General features: G+C 42.0%; 1 protein-coding gene across 13 annotated transcripts in view; it reads right to left on the bottom strand.

The window, feature by feature from the left end:
• spag17 (sperm associated antigen 17) overlaps positions 1-24,206 on the bottom strand; it is a 221,117-nt gene that overhangs the window by 61,115 nt on the left and 135,796 nt on the right. For 11 of the 13 annotated variants that reach the window (XM_069888414.1, XM_069888425.1, XM_069888424.1 and 8 more), the window contains 8 exons: positions 22,097-22,218; positions 20,056-20,186; positions 17,688-17,821; positions 15,767-15,940; positions 9,915-10,028; positions 7,640-7,691; positions 4,776-4,908; positions 3,689-3,742 (listed from right to left, as the gene is read on the bottom strand). In XM_069888414.1, coding sequence (XP_069744515.1) covers positions 3,689-3,742; positions 4,776-4,908; positions 7,640-7,691; positions 9,915-10,028; positions 15,767-15,940; positions 17,688-17,821; positions 20,056-20,186; positions 22,097-22,218 — 914 coding nt within the window. The remainder of the gene's footprint in view (positions 1-3,688; positions 3,743-4,775; positions 4,909-7,639; positions 7,692-9,914; positions 10,029-15,766; positions 15,941-17,687; positions 17,822-20,055; positions 20,187-22,096; positions 22,219-24,206) is intronic. The other 2 variants (XM_069888417.1, XM_069888418.1) reach the window with 2 other exon arrangements.

The following is a 24,206-nucleotide window of genomic DNA, read 5'->3' as shown; positions in this document are numbered from 1 at the left end:
TGGTGACCCCGACAGGTTCAAACGCTTTTGAACCCAAAAGTCGACTTTTCAATCGACTTCTGGGTTCAGGAGCCTGAGACCTGGTTCAGCCACGCAGAGGCTCAGTTTCACCTCCGTCAGATTTCATCGGATTCAACCAAGTTTTATCATGTGGTCGCCGCCCTGGACCAAGCCACCGCCAAATGAGTGGTGCACCTCATTCAGCACCCACCTGCGAAAGGTAAGTACGGGACCATCAAGCAGGTGCTCACCGGCTTCCTCAGCCTCTCCAGGAGCAAGCGTGCTGCTCGAATGCTGCAATTCGATGCCTTGGGAGACAGAACTCTAATCGTGTTGATGGATGAGATGCTCTCACTCATGGCGATCACATCAACTACCCACTCTTCGAGCGCATCTTCCTCAACCATATGCCCGAAGACATCCGGCCGTTACTGTCCCAGGAGAGCTTCGACGACCCTAGGAAGGTAACTCAAAAGGCTTAGGAGCTATGGCTCGAATGATTCCCGGAGGGCTCAGCAGTCCAGCAAGTTATGAGTCCCAGCCATGACAATGCCAAGCCTTCCTCTAGCACTGCGGAGGAACACCAGGCCCCTACAGGGGCCTCAAGGAGCATAGCCAGAAGCAAGCCACCCACTTCAGGCCTCTGCTTCTTCCACCAGCGCTGGGGAGCCAAGGCTCAGAAGTGTTGTCAGCCCTGCTCATTCCAGGGAAATGAGCAGGCCAGCTGCTGTTAATGGTTGTGGCGGCTGGCCAAGAACACAGCCTTCTCTACCTGCAGGATGCAATCAGCAGCCGACGCTTCCTCGTTGACACCGGCCTCGAGGACCTCCACACCATGCAGCCAATTCGATGGAGGTCCGAACGTATGGTAACAAGACCGTCCACTTCCAGATCGGCCAGCGGAAGTTCTCGTGGAGGTTCACCGTTTCGTCCCTCCCAACCTCCATTCTGGGTGTTGACTTTCTCCTCCCCCACAGGCTCCTGGTCGACCCCCGAGGTTGGCGACTTGTCGATGCCCATACCTTTCAATCCATTTGCCTCAACACCTCCCGCACAGAGCAACCGCAGATGGCCACAGTCAGCGCACCCAAGGATGAATTTCAGCGCATCCTGGATGAACTCCCGTCCCTCCTCAAGCCGCAGTCCTCCACCGCCTCACCACGCCATGCTGTGTTTCATTATATCCCCACCCAAGGTCCGCGGGAACATGTCAAGGCACGCCGGATAAGCTCCAGATAGTGAAAGAGGAGTTCTCGCATCTGCAGGAACTGGGGATAATTCAACACTCTGACAGTCCTTGGGCTTCGCTGCTCCACCTGGTCCCGAAAGCCTCTGGTGATTGGCGACACTGCGGAGATTATCTATGACTTAATGATGCGACAGTACCTGACCCTTACCCCATCCCTCACATTCAGGACTTTAAAGCCAACCTGCATGGCACGAGGGTGTTCTCCAAGGTTAACCTGGTGCGCGGGTATCATCAAATCCCAGTGCACCCCGAGAACATCCCAAAAATGGCCATCATCACCCCCTTCGGCTTGTTCAAATTTCTATGCATGCCTTTCGGGATCAAGAACACCACCCAGACCTTTCAGCGCCTCATGGATATGGTGGGCAGGGAATTGAATTTAGTGTTCATTTATCTGGACGACATTCTTGTCGCCAGCAGAGTCCGGGCACAACACAAGTCTCACCTGCGCACCCTCTTCTTCCGACTGGCCGACTTCGGCCTAACGATCAACCCAGCCAAATGCCAGTTCGGGAGAGAGTCCATGAAGTTTCTGGGCCATACCATCATGGCCAAAGGAGTTACACCAGCTGCTACAAAGGTCGCTGCAATCAGAGAGTTTCCACGCCCGGACAATCTCAAGGGGCTACAAGAGTTCGTGGGTATGGTCAACTTCTATAACCGATTCATTTCAGACACTGCATGTATCATGCAGCCGCTCTTCACAAACCCCTCACTCAGGCGCTCGCTATGGCTCAAGATCCCTGGTTGGTCTGCTAACAGTGTCATCTGTCCTTTGTGTTGGAGTTCACCACCGACATTTGGCACAAAAGGCGGGGAAAGACAATGTGGTTGCCAACCCGATCTCCCAACCAGCCATTTGCTCACTGATACCCGGCCTAGGCTATGACCAGCTTGCCCGGGATCAGAAGTTCGACGAGGAGACGCAGGCCTTCAGGATTGACATCACGGGCCTGCGGTTCCAGGACCTCCCGACTCCTCTCGGTGATGATATTGTCCTGTGCGATGTCTCCATAAGCACCACACGACCAGTGGTTTCCCCAGCAGTGGCACAGGCAAATCTTCCACCGTATCCATGACCTTCCCCACCCTTCCATCAGGTCCACGGTTCGTACGGTGGCAGAACGCTTCGTCTGGCACGGGCTTCGAAAGCAGATTGCGGACTGCCTCACCGGCCACGACTGGGTGGATGAGCTGCCTTGGGTACTCCTGGGCATCCACTCGATACCCAAAGAAGACCTTCAGGCGTCATCGGTTGAGCTGGTCTATGGTGCACCGCTAGCCCTGCCCGGTGAGTTTATCAATGTACCTCAGAACCCGCAACAGTCACCACACGGTTTACTTCCCTGCCTCCGGGCCCAGTTGGACTCCTTCACACCCCCACCATGGCCGAGACATGGCACATGGGCCTCTTACATCCCCAGCAAGCTGTATTCCGTAGAGTATGTTTTTATCAGGTGAGGCCCTTCCACAGCATCCCTTCAAAGACCATATGAAGGGCCATACAGAGTCATCCAGCGTTTAGGATCCACCTTCACACTGGTCATTGGTGGTAAGAAGGAACTGTTTACTGTGGACACATTAAAGCCAGCCCACCTTGACCCCAACGAGCCAGTGGTTGAGGCTCAACCCAAGAAACGAAGCCACCCAGCAAAAAAAGGACATCGGCACTGGTTCTGGTGGGGGGGGGGGGGGGGGCGCTGTATGGTGGAACCGGCCCCACATGTCACGCACCCGTCGGGGCAGCCGGCCAAAATGGCACCATCGGGGGTTTCTCCCCAACCTCGGCACCAGGCTCAGAAGCCCGCGATCTGTGGCCCACGTGACCGTCAGGGTCGCCGGCGCGGTTTTCAGCCCGTTCCAGGCTGGGAGCAGAAGACCAGCCAGGCAGACCTGAATCAACGAGTTTTTGCTCACTGAACTCACCCCGTCTGGTTGTGAGACCATTCAGTGAGCAGAGTAGCTGCCGCTACAGGATGATGTAGGAGAACATAAAACACATGGGGTAAAGTGGCAGATGAGGAAATGCTTTACTAAATGAGAATGCTCGTGGGTACACTACAGCTTTTTAAAACTGCTGCTGTTTTTCAATTCACCAGAAGGAGGGCTCTTCGTTTCACAAGGTTTCTGGAATTATGCTGACTGGAGAATCTCCCCAATACCACGGAGGTTTGGTAGGGTCAGTGCTAAACTGGGTCATCTGCTTGATGATCTAAGAATTTAATTCACCTTCACATGTTGCAAAGGATAGATAAATCTCTTGTTAAATAGAGTAGAATGCCATAACTTATAAATAATTAAATCTTGTAAGAAGTGTTCTAAATAACAAGGTGCACATTCTAAAATCTAAAGGGCCAGATTCAAGTTTACATCATCTTTTATTCAAATGAACTTCCTTATTTTGGAAAATCAGTTGAATTTCTCTTAGTTCATTGTTACCTGTATTGTTCTATTCTTTGTGGCCATCGAGATGGATGGTTCTGTTCTCCGTTGCTACAGAAACATGAGAAGAGAAGCCATGATAAAGATGAGTAAAATCACTAATTCATTCACAAATCAAATCAATTAAAAGTATCGTACTTAATAAAGGTTGCAAATCCTTAATAATCCCCAACTTCATTGACAAATAAATAGGAAAGTGTCATAAAATTATCAAATAATTTACACAATGAAAGATTCATGATTTTGTACATAATATAAACAATTGCAAATAGAGCCCAGAATTTCCTTAAGCCACATGAGCTCACTGTTTGCCACCCAACTCAATCCATCCCTAGCTTGCATGAGTGCCCTGACTGGTACCCTCAAGAAGTCACCCCAACCCGATCAGTGAGCTTCAGTGCAATCTTTTAATTTCTGGAAATTCAAAGCAGAATTGCTTGTTTTTATTGGCTGATATTTGAGGCTTTATTAGTTTCTTATTCTTAAGTCTATGACTAAGCATCAAATTTACGACACCGTGACATCAACATTAGAAGTACAGTAGGTATTTTGCTCTGTTTTATAATTTTTAAACTGTTCTTGATAGAATACTAAATAAAATTTACATAAAATTTGAACACATTATTTTGGTCTTCACACCTTGGGAAAACAAGAGGAATTGGACGGGTGCAGAAAAAGAGACAATTCAGCAATGCCAGAGGGACCAAGAATTAGAGCTGCAGGTTGAGACGTGACACATTATTTAAAATAGCTCATGTGGATAGAGATAAACTTGACTCATTGATAGGATATTGGAGAACCTATAATTGGTAAAAGAACCAAGGTGAGATGAGGAAAAGCCTTATTGCTCAGCAAGTGATTAAAACCTGGAATGCAGGCTGGTGGCAAAGATTCGTTTAAAGCTTTCAAAACAAATTGGGTCAGAAATTAAAAGAAAATAACATCAGGGCTAAAGGAAAGGGTGGGTAAGGGAGACGACACCACCAAGAAGATTTATTTGGTTATAAAGTGGCTTGCTAGTCCCTATCTGGTCTGGAAGGTGAAATTAATAGCAAAACATTTTGTGAAAGTTGGATTGACAGACCTCTCTGAGTCCACTTCAGTCCATTCACACGTGTGCCCCTTGGATGTGTTCTTGAAAGTGGATGCTACTGCTTCCTTGTAAATTGAGGCCACATCAACTGGAACAAACAGCAGAGCTACAAGATATCTAAAAACTACATAGATGTTCAAGTTTATTATGTCATACAAATTACTTTGCCCACACTTTCTCAAAATCATGGACGAGTACTCGCATTTTCTGTTCGCCATCCCCTGCCCTGAGATGACAGCTGCCACAGTCATCGAGGCCCTACCCAGTCTCTTCACCCTGTTCAGTTTTCCCTGCTATGTTCTCAGCAACTGGGGGCCCTCATTTATGGGTGATGTGCTGCGTCAGTACCTGCTGGTCAGAGGCATCGCCACGAGCAGGACCACGAGCTACAACTCCCAGAGGAATGGGCAGGTAAAAAGGGAGAATGCTACGTTCTAGAAGGCTGTCCTCCCGGCCCTGTGGTCTAGGGGCCTCCCAGTCTCTCTCTTGCAATAGGTCCTTCCTGAGGTGCTTCACTCCATCAGGTCCTTTTTATGTACGGCCACCAATGCCACACGGCATGAACATATATTTTCCTTTCCCAGGAAATCAGTGATAGGGACCATGTTGCTGGCATGGAAACACGAGGAGTCACAAGTCCAACCCACTGGTTGAAAGGGTCCACCTCCTCCATACCAACCCCAATACGCCTATGTGGTGTACCCCGATGGGCATGAGGACAGTCTCCGTTAGGGACCTGGCACCTTTAAGGACTCTGGAGACCACCACTGATCACCCCATTTCCTCCCACCCCTCGCCACACACGATGCACCAGGGCCACCTTAGTCCCAACAAATGACACACCAGACTTATCACTGCACACCAACTAGGTCAATGGCAACAACGGCATACAGATGTCTCAGACAATCCAGGACCCCATTGCTGCACCACAGTCACAGCTGGTGCTACGACAATCACAGCGGAAAACCAAACCACCCAAAAGACTTAATTTGTAATGGTATCATCAACACTTCACCTTGCTGGACTCTTTTTAAAAACAAGGGATGAATGTGGTAAACCACTATATTATATATATTTATCTGTCTGGGCACACCCATTGGCCAACTGTCCCGATGGCCCCTCTCACAGGGTCCTGAATGAAGATAACTGTCCCCCCAGCCCCTCCTCAGTTTGGGACAGTCGACCAGCAGGGATGTGCCTTCATTCTATTGCAAATTAAAGCCTATCAGTTTGCTCAACTTCAGTGTTTTGAGTCATTGATGGTACATCACTGAGTCCACTATGATTTGCACAACTTGACGCTCAGAGGTATTGGTGCCCCCATCCATGTCATGATGCAGCCGGTCAGCACACTTTACACAATACATCTGTAGGTTTGCCAAGGTTTCCGGTTTACTCCTGAGAAAGTAGAAGCACTGATATGCTTTCTTCAAGATGACATTAGCATGTTGGGTCCAGGAAATTCCCCCCTCCCAGGAATTTAAATTTGATCACCCTCTCCACCTCTGATCCCCAAATTATTCCTAGATCATACACCTCTGGGTCTTCCTAAAGCCAACAATCAGCTCCTTGGTTTTGTGGCATTGAGTGAGAGGTTGCTGTTGGTGAACCATTCAGCACAGTTTTCGGACTCCCTCTTCTATGCTGACTCATGGTCCCTTTTTATAAGGCTTCATCAGCAAATTTGTAGACATACAATCGTAAATATAAAGTGAGTAGAGCAGGGGGCTAAGCACACAACCCTGTGGAGATCCACTACTGACGGAGAGTGTGGAGATGTCCTTGCCAATCTGCACCGATTGGGGTCGGAGGTGTGGAAATCCAGGATCCCATGACAGAGTGGGATATTGAGGCCCACGTTTTGGAGTTTGCTGATGAGCTTTGAGGGAATGATGGTGTGAAATGATGAACTGTGGTCAATAAAGAGCATCCTGATATATGCATCTTGGCTGTCCAGTATTCAAGGGTTTTGTATAGAGCCAGTGAGATGGTATCTGCTGTAGATCTGTTGCTGCAGAAGGCAAATTGGAAATGATCCATGTCACCACCACTTCAGGAGCAGATATGCTTCAACATCAGCCTCTCAAAATACTTGATCACTGTGGATGTGAGTGCCACTGATCAGAGTCATTTAAGCAGGTCAACACATTCTTCTTGGGCACCGGTACAATTGAAGCATGTTTGAAACAGGAGGGTTACATGGCCTGTCAGAGTAAGACGATGAAGATATTTGTGAATATGTTGGCCAGTTGATCAGCACAGCTTTTCAGTACTTTGCCAGATACTCCAACCGGGCCAGACACTTTCCTTGGACAAGTTATCTTCATGGGTTATCTGTAGTCTTTGGAGCCCTTGTATTCTGTATTGTCATAAAAAAACATCCTGCAATATTGAATAACTTCAGATAAATTATCCTGTGAAAAGTTCCCATTTAAGATGAGTTTCCATTTATCAAGTGCCTGATTTGGTGGTCGTATCTCAAATGTTACTGGGCCTTGTTTCAAATACTGACAGCGAACACAGAATAAAGATCCTGATGCACGATCAATTACACAAAGAGTGAAGTTGCCGAGACTGACGGCTTTCATTTGCAAGAGATGGACAGCGTCCCTGTTTTGGTCACTCACTGGACCCGGACTCGAACTGGGGGCAGGCTTGTGGCATGACAGTCTTTATGGGGAAGAATGGAGAGGAGTCAAGAGCAGGGTCAACCAGGAAAGGTTATATTATGTCCATATGACAAATATATACAATGTGGTTTCATCACAGGGATCCTTTAATTCAAATCTTCTCTGCAGAGTATTCAAAAACAACAATATTTCATGATCTCATCATGTAAAAATTAGGAAACGTACCTTTTTTTTCTTCCCTCTCTTCCTTTTGACCTAGTTCATCCTCAGGGAAGGACTGTACAGGAATAATAGTGTTATGTATGCAATAATATCAAATAAAAATAACAAGAAGATGTTTTATAAGGATGTAATGTAAAGTGAGTCAAGCATCATATTCAACATCGGGTAATAATATACATTTAAAAACAATACATGTGCACAGGTAAATGTGACCAACATTTCTGTTTTATCATTAATCTTGGCCTCTTCCTCTCAAGAGGGAATGCACTTGTTTGACTTTTGGCTGCTACAGTGGTGGGCTACAGGTATGGGTACATATTTAAAGAAACAGATCAATAGGAATTGGGAAAGAATTGCTGTTGGTAAAAATATTAAGCAGAAATTATTCCCAGCACGTAGTTGATGTTTAAGCCTTGACCTTTGAAAACGGTTTGAGCTTGTGACATCAGCAATTATAGGAGAAAGTACTGACAGTTCATGAAAAGAAGAAAGACTTCTGAACTGAATGGGAAGGCTGTATATTATTTGATTTGTCCTAATATATTCTGAGAACTTGGATGACTTGTACAAAACTTTATTTTCCCCTTCTTTGTTGTTTCCAATTGAAAAAGAACGTCTGAAATTTTAACCTCCCTATTAACTCCAGTCAACGAAGAGCGTGCACCAGGTTTCCACTACTTTTGTGTTGCCTGGGGTTGTATTCACTTGAATTTAGAAGAATGAGAGGGAACCTTATTGAAAAGTATAACATTATGAAAAGCATAGACAAGATAGAGGTAGGGTAAGTTGTTCCCATTGGGGGGAGGGGGGGTGGGTAGACTAGAACTAGGGGAAATGGCCTCAAGGACCAGGATAGTAGATTTAGGACGAAGATGAAGAGGAACTGCTTTTCCCAGCGGGTGGTGAATCTATGGAATTCACCGCCCATTGAAGCTGTGGAGGCAACCTCGGTAAATATATTTAAGACAAGGTTGGATAGATATTTACAAAGTAGGGGAATTAAGGGATTTGGGAAAAAGGCAGGCAGGTGTAGATGAGCCTATCATCAGATCAGCCATGATCACTGAATGGTGGTACAGGCTCAATGGGCTGAATGGCCAACTCTTGCTCCTATTTCCTATGTTCTTAAAATAGCAGGTCTAATTTCATTCCTAAATACACTAGTTTTTATCTTAATATTAACAATGCTTATTTGGATTCCCTTCCCATTATAAACAATTTCTCTGCATTTATGCTATTAAATCCTTTTCATCATCTTAAACAATTTAATTGGATGATTGCTCAACCTCAAGGAATAACTTAGCAAGTTTATGAACCAGCCATAATAATGCCAAGTTAGCATTTCTTTCTAAAATCTATTATTCTAGATGGAGATTGATTATGTTTGGTTCAACACAAATTTGCTTGAAATCCCAATATCTTTCAAATAAAGACCAGCTGGACTTTGTTCCTATGAGGCAATTATTTCCAAATTAATATATTTTGGAAGATCTGGAGTTGCCTTTGTAGGTCTGGCAAGACCAGAACTCGTTCAGGTATAGAGAGTCCACAACTGCTGCCTCCCCTATCTGCGTTTCCCTTTTCACCACCACAGTGAGTAAAGGATCGGTGTAATCGGTTTGCTGGCTCATCCACAGAATGCAGATTCATTACAATTATTCAAATAAAGGACATTTCAAGGGATGCGTATCCTGTTGTACAAATCTGAGTTCTAATCGGCCTGCATTTCTGTAGTTATTGTATCTTTCATTCGATCACACAAAGGTCGAAGTTTATTGTCATATATACAACGAGCACAATGTACAGATGCAAAGAAAGTCTTATTTGTCGCACATAACAACACACAAGAGATAAAGAAAATAAAAAGTAGGAAATAAATGGAATATAATGTACAAAGCAAAACACATATTTGTAGACCAGCAAATCATTCTTCTCATCAGTTTGCATGTTTGTGTGTTATCAGTTCTGTCAATTGTTGCTGTGCGTATTTAATTTCAAAAGCACAGCCTTTAACTTTAAGGTTACGTATTAGTTTTGATTTAATAGATAATTTCTCTGAATACTATCTTCTTTAAGATATAGCCTTACTGGTTCAGAAGAGTTTATAATGGTCTTCAGCCACTTCAAACTGCTTTGAATCTAATAGGTTTTTTGGCATGTAAACAAATGTGATATAATCCAAACTCCTGAGAAGTGAGTCACATCATTAACAAATAGGAAATTTTACTAATAGGGTTAATTTGCCAAATAGCCTCAAGTGACTGCAACAGCTTCATACCAGAACCAATTTGAGCAAATCACCAGCATGGGTGACCTCTTCTTCATTGCGTGGTTCCTTAAGCATCATTTCATTTTGCTCTTGCTCCCTCTGCAGAATAAGTTCTATGTACTCCTAAAATTAAAATAATAAAACATTAGAAAATTGATTACATCTACAAAATAAAGTTTTCAAGCTTAAAATTGGCTCATATTTTTACATATCAACTGGCTTTACATATCAACTGGCTTTACATATCATATTTTTACATATCAACTGGCTTTACATATCATATTTTTACATATCAACTGGCTTTACATATCAAATTTTACATATCAACTGGCTTTACATATCATATTTTTACATATCAACTGGCTTTACATATCATATTTTTACATATCAACTGGCTTTACATATCATATTTTTACATATCAACTGGCTTTACATATCATATTTTTACATATCAACTGGCTTTACATATCATATTTTTACATATCAACTGGCTTTACATATCAACTGGCTTTACATATCATATTTTTACATATCAACTGGCTTTACATATCATACTTTTACATATCAACTGGCTTTACATATCAACTGGCTTTACATATCAAATTTTACATATCAACTGGCTTTACATATCAACTGGCTTTACATATCATATTTTTACATATCAACTGGCTTTACATATCATATTTTTACATATCAACTGGCTTTACATATCATATTTTTACATATCAACTGGCTTTACATATCAACTGGCTTTACATATCATATTTTTACATATCAACTGGCTTTACATATCAACTGGCTTTACATATCAACTGGCTTTACATATCAAATTTTACATATCAACTGGCTTTACATATCAACTGGCTTTACATATCATATTTTTACATATCAACTGGCTTTACATATCATATTTTTACATATCAACTGGCTTTACATATCATATTTTTACATATCAACTGGCTTTTCTTCAGTTTTGGCATCATGCCATTTGTAGGCTGGAAATGTGGATGCCATTGTAATGTTATTGGGTTACTGTATGAGAGGTACTTACAAATGATAATGTTGCATTATCAACAAACTTTTTGGAATTTCCAAAAGGCACTGAAATACCTAGCTCCAATAGGAGAATAAAAATCTTGTCCAGGTGTCCTATGCATTTGACTTATTTGATAGAAGAGGAGAACATCCATCAATTAGCCAGTCTCCAGAGTTAAAAGGGGTTATCTACTTGCTTTCTTTGTGCTGGTTCTCTAATTTAAAGAGTAACATGCTGATGGTCATAATTTAATAAAAAGATGCCCTAAAAACACTACACTTTTTGAGGAACTTCTGGTGTCAGTATCTTGAACAACCTCCTTTCAAGCAACCATTAATAATCACAATTTGTGCGTATGGTTAAATTTAGAGGCGTGTTCTAAAAAGTGAACGGTCAAGTGATATCATCAATTCAAGTCTGAGAATTCTTCTGACATAACTTCCAAAAGGATACAGGGTCATTAATGTGGAGTTTCAAGGAATTAATGCTCTGCTCTACAAATATGTAACTTCCATAATTGCAAGATTATGAACATCTTTTTTGTTATTCAACAATATATCGGAAAGCTAAATTCCCAGGAAACACTCATGCAATCAATAGTGTTGGTAAATTCGAACAATTAAAGAGCTGCCTTGCTGGGAATTAAGATTTGCTGGTGATTCCTCAACATTATCCAAAATATAGCACCTCTATCTTGATTCATCCCATGGCCAATAAAGAGCAAGAGCAAGAATTATATTTTTAATATACACAATTGACTTGGATATATCTTTTATGATCTGATATGGACCGAAAATTACTTATTAAATTCTTTTGAGTGTAATTGGCATTGACATGGAAAAACTTCAGTCACCAACTTTCATGTAGCAAACTAAACACAAAATAATCTATTCTAGCGATGATAATTGAGGAATTAATCGTACCTAAAAACCCAAGATCTTCCATGTTTTTTAAAAAAGTGCCATGTTAACTTTCATGTCACCTTGAGGAGGAAACCCTAACCTCACTACCAGTCAGAATTTCAAATAATATGTTTCATCCCAGAACTGCACTGGAGGGATGCCAAAGATTTTGTGACACAAATCCACCAATTCTCATTCTCAGATAATGCTCTCAAAACACACTTAATCAAGTCATGTCATGGTGTGTCTGAAATGTAACATGTTCAGTCAGTTGATTTGAGATGATGCACAACAACGGCATTAAACAAAGAATCAGCAGTTTTTAAAGAATAAAGTCTGTCAGAGATAGTAATTCATTAAGTATTTTAAACAAAGTTTGTGATTAAATTGCATAAAATGTATTCATACTGAAGACAGTACTGTAGAACATTCTTTTTATTTAGCCTGTGTGGTCAAGATTAACAGGGAGATTACGACATTGAGCTGGCACCAATTATTTGTACATCTTCCTCCAAGATAGTTAATCTAGACATACTGTAATGCCAATTTAATTTTCCCTTCTTGTCCTGCCTTCAAGCTGTAGTGCTATGTTTTCTCCTTGTACATTATTCCCTACCTGTGGTGTTTTATGTATGAGGCTGGCCCGCCCACTCGTGACTCATCTATGTCTCCGCCCTTTATGACCTGACCATAAAAGTGTACCTCCCTCCTCCCTTCCGGCATTCCTGTACCTGGATCTGGGTCAGCCAAAGTCTCGTGTTTATTAAAGCCTATCACTCCCCAGCTCTCGACTTTGTGGTTATTGGTAAATGCGATGTCCTTAAATTTGGGCAGCTACAGGTTTTGATTGAAAAAGGCGAAGGGTCTCCATGAGTCATCAGTGAACCGTTCCAGGACGGTGCCCACTGCCGTGTTGGATGTGTCGATTGTGAGATCTGTTGATACATCTATCCATGGGTATATCACCATCGTAGTGTGGGCCAAGGCTTCTTCAGTCTGCTTGAACACACTGTGAGCCTCCTTTGTCCATTCAGGCTCCTTTGATGATCCTTACATTAACGTGAAGAGAAGGTGCATAATCTTGGCTGCTGCAGGGATGAACCTGTTGTAGAAATTCACCGTGCCCACGAATTCCTGAAGGCCCTTCAGTGCTGTTGGTCTGGTGAACCGCCAGATGGCATTGACTTTGTCTGGTAAGGGGGTGGCGCTGGCTGAGGTAATCTTGTGGCCCCTAAAATCTATTTCCGTGAGGCCAAACTGGCACTTCTCTGGGTCAACGGTGAAGCTGAACTGTGCGAGTCAAGTGAACAGCTGGCAGAGGTGCATCATGTGCTCTGCAGGTTAGCTACTGGCTACCAGGATGTCGTCGAGGTACATGAAGAAGAAAGACAAGTCTCTGCCAACCATGTCCATGAGGCGCTGAAAGGTCTGCGCCGTATTTCCAAATCAAACGGCATGAGTAGGAACTCGAACAGGCCAAACGGGGTGATGAAGGCGGTCTTTTGGACGTCATCCGGGTGCTCGGGGATCTGGTGATATCCCCAGATAAGGTCAACTTTGGAGAAAGGCTTTGCGCCATGGAGGTTTGCTGTGAAATCCTGGATATGGGGGATTGGGTAGCGATTCGGTGTCGTTGTGTTGTTGAGACATCTGTAATCGCTGCAGGGCCTCCAGCTGCCATTGGACTTGGGCACCAAGTGGAGGGATGAGGCCCATGGTTTATCAGAATGATGGATGATGCCCAGTTCCTTCATGCGTATGAACTCTTCCTTGGCGAGGTTGAGTTTGTCTGGGACCAGGCAGCAATAGTGAACCAGTGGTAGCAATATGGTGTTGGACGCCATGTTTGGGCGTAGCTGCCATGAACTATGGGCGCAGAATGGAGGGAAAGACTGCAAAGAGGTGGTTGCATTGGCTGTGTTTGCTTTCCATGGAAGCGAGCTGGGTGGACAGTTTGTTGGACTTGCTGAGGGGCACCTTGTGGAAAGTCTAAGCATGGACTAGCTGTCTGCCCTGGAGGTCAATGAGTAGGGAGTGCACCCGGATGAAATCTGCGCTGAGCAGGGATTTGTCCACCAAAGCAAGCATGAAGGACCATTGGAATGTGCTGTCGCCAAAACATACAGGAATCCGCCTTTTTTCAAAGGTTTGGATGGTGGTGTTATTGACAGCCCAAAGGGAAGGTCCATGGGGTCTCATGTGTCGTAGGGAGTACGATGCTAATCTCTACCCCCGTGTCCATGACAAACTTGCAGCCTGAGATGCTGTCCAGATGTGGAGAAGGTTATTTGGTCAGCCAGCCGCTGCAGCCACTATGGTGGCTGGCCACATTGTTTCCCAGGAATGAATATGGCTGTTGGCATCTGTAGGTGGATGTCCCCAACAATGGTGATAGAAACACCATTTGGGATCTGACCTCTCAGTCCTCTGGCAGGGTTGGGCCTGCACATGTGCTGGACTAGACTTGGGCGTTATCCTCGGTGGTGGCTGTGAGACACAGTTGAAGGAGTGTATGCTTCGCGTTTCGAACAGTAGAGAACATCCACTTGCCCAGGTTTCTGAAGTCTGCATTGGCCAAAAGGAGTCTGATGTCCTCAGGCATCTGCTCGATAAACGCCTGCTCGAAAATAAGGGTTGTGCCCTTTTCCCAGCATAAGCATCTTGCCCACGAGGCCAGATGGGGTTCTATCCCCTAGGCCATCCAAGTGCAGGAGGCTCCTCGCTCACGTCACGAGAGGCTGTATGTGCTAATGAGGAAGTTTTTCAGAGCCATGTATTTACCTTCCTCCGGCGGTGCCTGATTGAGGTAATTGACACATGAGGCAGCTTCCTGGTCGAGCGAGCTGATGACGTAGAAGTATCTTGTAGAATTAGAGGTTATCTGTTTGATCTGGAACTGGGCCTCTGCTTGGCCAAACCAAGTGCGAGGCCAGTTCATCCAGAAAGTCGGCAGCTTCAACCCAACGGCACATACAGCTGCTTGTTCCATTGAGTCGAGTCTTCAGGACGTGGAGACTCGTTGGGGTCACTAATGTAGTGGGCTGTGGACAAGCACAGCGAAGAGACTGGGACAACAGGCTGTGAGCTCTGGTATCACAACTGTTAATTTTGAATTCTGTGCTGCAGCCTTTAAGCCTGTGCTCGGTCCCACCCCCAACGTCCTGGCGCTTGCGTCATTGTACGCAGACTTCTGGTCTGGACCGGAAGAGACAGTCCCGTGACGCCATCCTTGTCATGACTGCCCTGCTGACCGTGTGTGACAAGCATTGCAAACATGTGCGTCACTACAAATTCATAATGACCAAATCTTGCAGCACAGAAATGATTGTTGTGTCTGTGGTAGGAATCTGAAAGAGTTATCAACTTTGTCATATTCCTCTCCCGTTTTCCCTCAGCCTTTAAATATTTGTATTGGTTATTAGTTAACCAGTTCCTTTAAATTTCAAGGGTAATTTCTGTTATTGATTCAGTTGTCAATACTAGAAACAATGCAAATACATAACTAGTAGACATTTGGAGAAGTGCAGACTAACGTGCAAAATCAGTATCATTTTTTAAAAGACAAATTTTCCTTAACTAACAAGAGAATTTTGGATATAGAAACTGAAAGCATTAATGCTAAAATGCAAAGGGAAAGTTATACTTACAAGGGCATTAGCAAAAAAAAAAAATCACGTTAAAATTGAAGTCCTTGGTCATTTGGGTGAATTGTTTGACAGACTGAAGGAAGGCATGCAGTAATATTTTCCAGAAACATTTCAAAATTTTCTGGTGACTTAAAGCTTGGAAGTATGTCAAACAGCCAGACTATTCATTTTTAAGATGAATGTACCTCTGTACAGAACCTGAACATTCCTAATGGGATGATAATTAAGGGTATTATTTTAATTCGGCAATTGGATTCTGCATCTTATAATAAATACCTTAAGACAGTTCTGCATTTTCAGCTGCATTCCTTTGTTTATGGGTTCATATTGAAAGAGTTGACGGACTTCTAGAACTGAGGGGCACTTTAAGACTGCAGGAGACAGGGGATCTGCTTGATGTACTTGCTGATCACAGAGGTCCATGCCGATGGAAGGCCCTGGTACCTTGCACTGGAATGATTTCCAACAAAATGAGACATCAGTACAAGATATCAGACATGTAAAACTTTCTGCACCTGAGATAAGCCAAGTCAGCAAATGGATTAGAATTCATAGCAATGAGCATGGAATAAAACAAACAGGAACATTTGTGAATCATATCATGCAATGCACATCCGAGATCATGTTTGAAATACCATTTTTTATCATTTTTGATAAATTAATTATTCATAGTTTTTGAAATCCTTAGTCATAGAATCATTAAAAATAATCAGTTCATTATATATTTATGATGTAAACAATGTGCTTCAGAAATAAATATTTTAACATGTTTTGCATAAAATTTCTTGAAAATTTCTTAAATGCCAGTAAACACCATAAGAAAGTCATTTAGCAAAAATGATAACAACCCAATCTGCCTTCATAGAAGGCTTCAGCAAAGAAAAACAGGCCCTTTGGCCCTTCTAGTCTGTGCCGACCATCATTTTGCTAGTCCCACTGACCTGTTCCCATTCCACAACCCTCCAGGCCTCTCCCATTTATGTATCTATCCAATTTATTCTTAAAACACAAGATTGAGCCTGCATTTACCACATCAGATGGTGGCTCATTTCACACTCCCACCACTCTCTGTGAAGAACTTTCCCCAAATGTTCCCCTTAAACTTTTCTCCCTTCAGTTGAAAACTCTGACCTCTTGTATTTATCTTCCCCAATCTAAGTGGAAAAAGCCTATTCACATCACTCTATACCTCCCACAATCTTGTAAATCTCTCTATCAAATCTCCACTCATTTTTCTTCGCTCAAAGGAATAAAGTCCTAATCTTTCCCTGTAACTCAACTCCTGAAGACCCAGCAACATCTGAGTAAATCTTTCAATCTTATTGACATCCTTCCTGTAGTTAGGTGATCAGAACTGCACACAATATTCCAAACATGGCCTCACCAATTTCTTAAACTTCAACATAACATCCCAACTCCGAAACTCAATACTTTGATTTATAAAAGCTAAGATGCCAAAAGCTTTCTTTACAACCCTGTCCACATGTGACATCACCTTCAGTGAACAATGTATCTGTATTCCCAGATCTCGCTGCTCCTCCAGTGCCCTACCATTTACTGTGTATGACCTACCTTGGTTTCCCTATTCCAAAATGCATCACCTCACACTTGTCTGCATTAAACTCCATCTGCCATCTTTCGGCCCATTCTACCAGTTGGTCCAGATCCCTCTGCAAGTTTTGAAAATCTTTCTTGTTGTCCACAACGCCTCTTTGTCTCATCAGCAAACTTGCTGATCCAATTCACCACATTATCATCCAGATCATTGATATAGACAACAGACAGTGATGGTCCCAACATGGATTCCTAAGGAACACCACTCGTCACAGGCCTCCAGTCTGAGAAGCAGCCAACCTCTACCACTCTCTGTCTTCTCCCACACAGGCAATTATAAATCCAGTTTACATCCTCTCCATGGATACCTAGTGTCAAAACTTTTTGAACTAGCCTTCCATGTGGAGCCTTGATAAAGGTTTTACTGAAATCCATGTAGTCAACATCCACAGCCTCTTCTTCAGCTATTTTCTTGGTAACCTCCTCAAAAAATTCTACAAGATTCATTAAACATGACCTACCATGCACAAAGCCATGCTGACTGTCCTTAATCAGCCCTTGGCTGTCCAAATACCTCTATATCCTATCTCTCAGAACTCCTTCCAATAATTGTCTAATTTATTACTCAAAAAATTAGGGATACCTCTGTTTGAGGAAATGTGTTCCATTTTCTTGATTGAAGGTTAGGTGGTATAATATTGGCCACATCTTTCTCAATTAACCAGCGTGATCCAATATCTTTGTTAGATGGTTTGAGAAAAGTAATACCCAGGACACCTGTTCATTGAAGAGGTGATACAAAGTAAAAATCAAAATAAGTATTCATTTAAAAATTATATTATTAAAAATCACACAACTTTTAATTATTTTGAGAGCTCTAGAAAAGAATTACTTTTACAAAGAAAATTCTCAACAATGTCCACCATGAGAAGATATAATGATCTTGGCTATATTTCTTATAAAGATGTCAATATCCACCTGGAATGATGCACAGATTTGTTTTCCTAGTAAAGAAAAGATTCTGCCTGTAATCAAAATGTGAATAAATATAATTTCTATCAAACTGAGGAACTTAAATGAATTCACTGATTCTGGATTCATAACAAGGCAGCATCAAGATAACAGCATTCAGTTTAAAAAAGCTTCTAGCTTTCCCACGATGAGGGTGCGTTAGATGGAAGCCACATATTTTTGCAAATTCCAGCAGTTAATCCTTCTTTAACAGGATTGCATTGCACTCTGAAGGCAGGTTGTGTGTGACAATATCCAAAAGAACTTGCATGGTAATATCCTGTACAAATGATTGGCTTTGTAATGCATTATATGACTTCAGAGCTTCCCCCAAGTAATATCATATGAGAAGATGGCTTCTGGATCTCTTGAGGGCAGGTTGTGGGGACATGAGACATTGAAATAGCTGAAGAACTGAAAGAATGTGTTCGACTCTGCTAATGTCTTTGCTGAGGAGACTATTAGGGTTTTAAGTTGATGCTTTCATGACTGATGTAATAGTAGAAGGATTGGAGTAACTTCTGTATGTTTCTGTGTTATCAAAAGAAGCCTCTGCTTAATCTGCTTTATTTAATTTCCTACAATAGAAAAAAAAAAACCTTTTACATACAGAACATATGCCAGATTTCTTTGCTCAAACATATTCATACCAATGAAAATTATGTGACCCATTAAGATAAAACAACACAAATGGATGAGTCCTTTTTCAAGTCTGGGCTCCATAAAGATACTTATTCTCCATTTAAATGCAACAAACTTTGAAATGACCATGAGCAGTCCTATCTTTTGCTCATTTTCCCTCATTGTTTCCTCCACATGTTGCCTAAATGTGCTTTTTATTGTGCAGCCTAAGGATTGGTCACATGGCAGAATATTTGAGTTTGGATCTTTTGAACCTAGCCTGTTTCCAAAATGCCATCAGCATGGTGCTCTAAAGGGAGCAACATCATCACTTTGTCTCCCCTTTTCGCTGTTATCCAGCCAAGACAAAGAGTGTGATTGAATTAGTAGTTGGAGAAAATAGGAGAATATTGGGAGAGATTGCCATAGCAGAAATGGTCTTCTAAAACTGATTACTGGTGTGGAGTAATGAAACCAGGAAATATTTTGTGGTTCAAGTGGAAATCAAGAGGGTGTGGAAATAATTATAAGAGGCTGTGGGATAGAAATGAAGGGAATCAAAAGGAATTTTGGGTTGAAGTACCTCCTCATCCACATGTATATTCTGAAAAGCATTAATGCGGTTGGTTTCCTGCCCAACCTCTAAGTTATTGTCATCTTTTTAAATCCAATTAATCAAAAATTAAATCAGACTGTAAATTCACTGATTCAAATATTATGGGTTGTCACATCTCAACCTATTCTTAAGAAGAAGCATATTGAGTCATCTTGAGTGATAACTAATTATTAAACTCTGACCTCATTTTGTCTATAATAGGGAAGCTGAGATTTACCCTGTATGCAAGGTCAATCAGTTAACGTTTGTGTGAAGAAACATAATAAGTTATTCTGTTCTAGTCATACAAATATGAAGAGAGGACATGAAAGCTAAAACACTTCATAAATGTAAGATATATGATTGTACTCAAGTGCTGCAGAAGCGCAAATTAACAGATTGGGCAGCACGGTGAATGCAACGCTATTACAGCACCAGCACCCACGGGGTCGAATCCGGCACTGTCTAGAAGGAGGTTGTATGTTCTCCCCATGTCTGCGTGGGTTTCCTCCGGGTTCCTCCCACCCTTCTAAATGTACCAGGATCATAGATTAATTGGGGTATTATGGTGGCACAGGCTTGTGAGCTGGAAGGCCCGTTACCATGCTAGATGTCGAAAGAAACAGAAGACTAAAAGCACTCACTTGCGTCCATGGTGGAGAAATCAAAATTCCAAAATACATGCAGCTAAAGTCATGAAATAAATCATTCTGGTTTTAAAATATATCTGTAAGTGTGGTTCAGGTCAAGACAAAAAAAAAAGGTTTAACATCTGCCTCATGACCTGGGAATTCTGGCAGTTGCTCCTTCAAAGCTGCTGTAGTTGAGTTTGCGCACGCTTGATACATGTACTCTTCTACATCGCTTGATCGTAGTAATTCAGTTCCTGACCCATCTGCATGCAGAACAAACAATCTGTTGGATGAAACATATCACTGTTACTTTATAAATGTCTTAATAAGCACTAATGGACAGTACAAGTAGTGGTTATATAACAAGTCAAGTTTGTTGTCATCTGATCACACAAGTACAACGTGATGAAACAGCGTTCTCTGGTTTTCGGTGCATAACACATGCACAGACAAACAATATATATGCAGGATAAGTATTTTATCTATAAAAAATAAACAGACAAATAAATACATGTTATTTTGTACAAATGAGAGTCTCAGAGGGTTAGCGTGAACAGTTCCTTGGGTCGTTCAGCATTCTCATTGTCCGTGGGAAGAAGCTGTTCCTCAGCCTGGTGGTGCTGGCTCCGATACTCCTGTATCTCTTCCCCAATGGGAGCAGCTGCAAGATGCTGTGCTCAGGGTGGAAGATGTCCTGAATGATTCTGCGTGCCATTTTCCGACAATGATACAGGTAGATTACATCGTTGGGGGAGAGGGAGACATTAGTGATCCTCTCTGCCGCTCTTATGGTCCTGTGGATTGACCTGCGATCCATTTCTCTGCAGCAATCGTCCCACACTGTGATGCGGCTGGCCAGGATGCTCTCAATAGAGCTGCTATAGGAGGTTGACATGATGGTGGCCGGTAGCCTTGCCCGCTTCAGTATTCTCAGGAAGTGCAGGTGCTGTTGCACCTTCCTGACAAGTGAAGAGATGTTGTGTATCCACAATAGTTTGCTAATTAAATGAACTCTCTCTATTACAGAGCTGTTGATGTGTAGTGGAGGGTGGTCATTTCTGGTCTTCCTGAAGTCCACGATCATCTCCTTCATCTTGTCCGTGTTGAGACTTGGGTTGTTGCTCTTGCACCATTTCACCAGATTTTCCACCTCTCATCGTTGTTGATGACACTGTTGGAGCTGGATCTCCTGAAGCAGCCATGGGTCAGTAGTGCGAACAGAAGCGGGCTGACCGTACAGGCCTGAGGTGTGACACTACTCAGCTTGATGGTGCTCAATATTTTGCTTCCAACCCAGAAAGATTGTGGCTTTTCCATTAGGAAGTCCAGGATCTAATAACAGAGAGGGGTGTCGAGTCCCAGCGAGGACAGCATCTCCACCAGCCTCTGGGGAATGATCGTGTTAAATGACGTTTTTTTTAAAAAAACCAATAAGATTTTAAAAAAAACATCCAAACGGGCAGATTGAGATTAATCATATAGTGGAGCACTTCACAGGTACTGTCAACTTGATGGAATTACACGTGTAGTTGCAATATTGAATTACAGATTGAATTTATTTAAATGTAGGGAAGTTTAAAAGACAAAGAAAGTCATATGGCTTAACAGGTATTTACAAAAGCTAACTAGCATTACACCATTCAATTTATATCTTCAAAAGATTAAAAATTCAAATGGGCAGATTCAGATTAATCATTAATTCTATCAATACCCAAAGATTCTTCGTGATTATAAATTAGTATTTCACTTTATATTTCCATTAGAGAAGCAATGACAATTTATGTACATGTTAATCTATCAAATGCTATCCAATGATCTTAAAAATTTAAAACAAAATTACATTGGAATAACCACCTACTCAAATGCTGAATGTAATAGAAACGATCACAAAGCTGGTTGATCAATATTACCACCTCTACTGATGGCCCAACATGGATCTATTCTGCCGACAATGACACGCAAGCCAATCTGCAATGATAGAGAGCACTGGGGCCAGATCTTCAATTTTCACCATTGACGTATTGGTCATTTAATGCATTATTAGTATCAGATAGTTAATCTATTATTTATAATGTACATAGGGATTTTTCCATTATACACTGACTCACTGTCCTATAGAATCCTTTTAAATAATAAAAAAAGGAAATTATTAACGAACGGGGGACGCTTGTTATAAGGAAATTATTAACGAACCTTGGGGCATGCTTGTTATAAGTGATGGGGTCTTGTTTGATCATTTGGTCTTGTAATAATACATCTTCTTGCTCCTGTTTGTCATTCTGTATAGTAGTAAATATATTGCCGTCTAACATTACCTAGAAAAATTAAACAATTTTCAGTTTGTGATAACAGAACAGCTTCATTACACAAATGCAATTCAATGTACAGCAGAATCATTCATCTTAACCTCTACTATTGCCTTTAAATTTCCCTGCTAATTTTCTATTCTGAACCAAATCCTATTCACCTTTACCCGTGGCCACATTGATCTGTTTGGGTTCGAATACAAGAAACCAGGAGTAAGCCATCTGGCCTGTTGAGCCTGCTCTGCCATGGCTGATCTGGCCATGAGCTCAACTCCACTTATTCATCTTTACTCCATAATCCTTAATACCCCTACTATGCAAAAATCTGTCTCTTATATAGATTTAATAAGCAAGCCTCTACTGCTTTCATAGGCAGAGATTCCAGATTCACTAGTCTCTGAGAGAACCAGTTCCACATCATTTCTGTCTAAATCTGCTCTTCTGAATCTTGAGGCCATGTCCCCCAGTTGTTCCTCAATAGCTCAAGATTTAAGTTCTCATTGATACGTTTATATCAATTTGTGACCTCACATTTCTCTAGTGCAACATCTCACCAGGTTCCCTGCTATTACTTTATTTCTTTCAGTATCTTAATTTTAGCAGCTTAAGTAGGACAATACCATAGCAATTTCTGGAAAAGTTCAGCTGGGCACTTCCATTGTTGTTCACCATTGATAACCTGATGCAATTTCAAGGGCACTTGAAATCGTGAGATGACACTCTCTCTAAGTAACAGCCATTTTGGAGTGTTTTAGAGTAGCCATGCATAATACTGTCCTGGGGACCCATTGTTGGGCATCTGGGACAATATAACCTTATTCCTGCAGTTTTGACTCTGGAATTGTGGAAGTTAAGAGACATTCATCAATGTAGCAACAGCTACTCCCACCCTCAGCCCCTCCCTATTTAAATGAGCAGCCAGAGCAAGACTCTGTGTTATACCCCATTCTACAACCCACAATTTGTCTCCACACTCAACCCTCTCCTCTTTAATGCCTCCATTCCTTCTTAATCACTCTTGTCCAATCTCCAACAATGGTAATTGACCAATAATTTTGTCATGCAAAATATTTGTGTCTAAATTTATTTGGAGAACTCATAAAATTGCAGAATATTTTATTCCATGCAAAAAGAATTCAAAAAGAACATGACAATTTGCAAGACTTGTTTCTCTTTAACCATTTTTTATCATTAAATAATTCTTCTTGAATTGAAATTTTATTCATTTTGGTATTTCTGTTGTTTTTACAAGTACAGTGCCCTCCATAATGTTTGGGTCAAATACATTTTTTTCCTTTTATTTTCCCCCGTGCCAAAGAGAATTTAAGAGGACAAGCCCCTGAAACAAGTAGGAGCTGAAGATAGTTGCAGTAGAGGCCTGGCAGAGCATCACCAGAGAAGAACCTCAGCACCTGGTGATGTCTATGAATCACAAACTTCAAGCAGTCATTGCATGCAAGGGACATGCTAAAAGTACAAAACATGACTCCTTTAATATACATACCATTGCAATGTCCCAAATATTATGGTGCCCTGAAATGAGGGGACTATGTATAAAAAGTGGTGTAATTTCTTCCTCGTCAAACCAAAATGTTGAGGTCAGGGTGCTGTGCAGTGAACAAAAGAAAAACCACACAGAAGCTGTGAGTGAGTTGAACCAGCCGACTTTACTGGAACTCTCCAAGAGCTTATCAGCACAACCCCCATGATCCTTTTCAGCTTCTCTCACTGGGACCATTGTGATGTCAGCCCAGTGCGAGCCTGCACCTCCATGACCCTGTTTGATTGTGGATCAGGGCAATCCTCTAAAATGTATACAAATAACCTTGAATAAAATCTGGAATGTGCACTTTAATCGCTTGTGAATTGAGTGATTACGAATTTAAAACTGCCGAACAGGGGAAAATAAAGGAAAAAAGTTTCTTTGCCCCAAACATTATGGAGGGTACTGTATTTCAACCGGCCCCATGGATGCTAATACTGTACTTTTTACATGA

Source organism: Narcine bancroftii, chromosome 7 (genome assembly GCF_036971445.1).
Source record: "Narcine bancroftii isolate sNarBan1 chromosome 7, sNarBan1.hap1, whole genome shotgun sequence".
In the NCBI taxonomy this organism is placed as follows: domain Eukaryota; kingdom Metazoa; phylum Chordata; class Chondrichthyes; order Torpediniformes; family Narcinidae; genus Narcine; species Narcine bancroftii.
The sequence above is the reverse complement of the archived record's forward strand: the minus strand, read 5'-3'. Positions and strand labels throughout refer to the sequence as shown.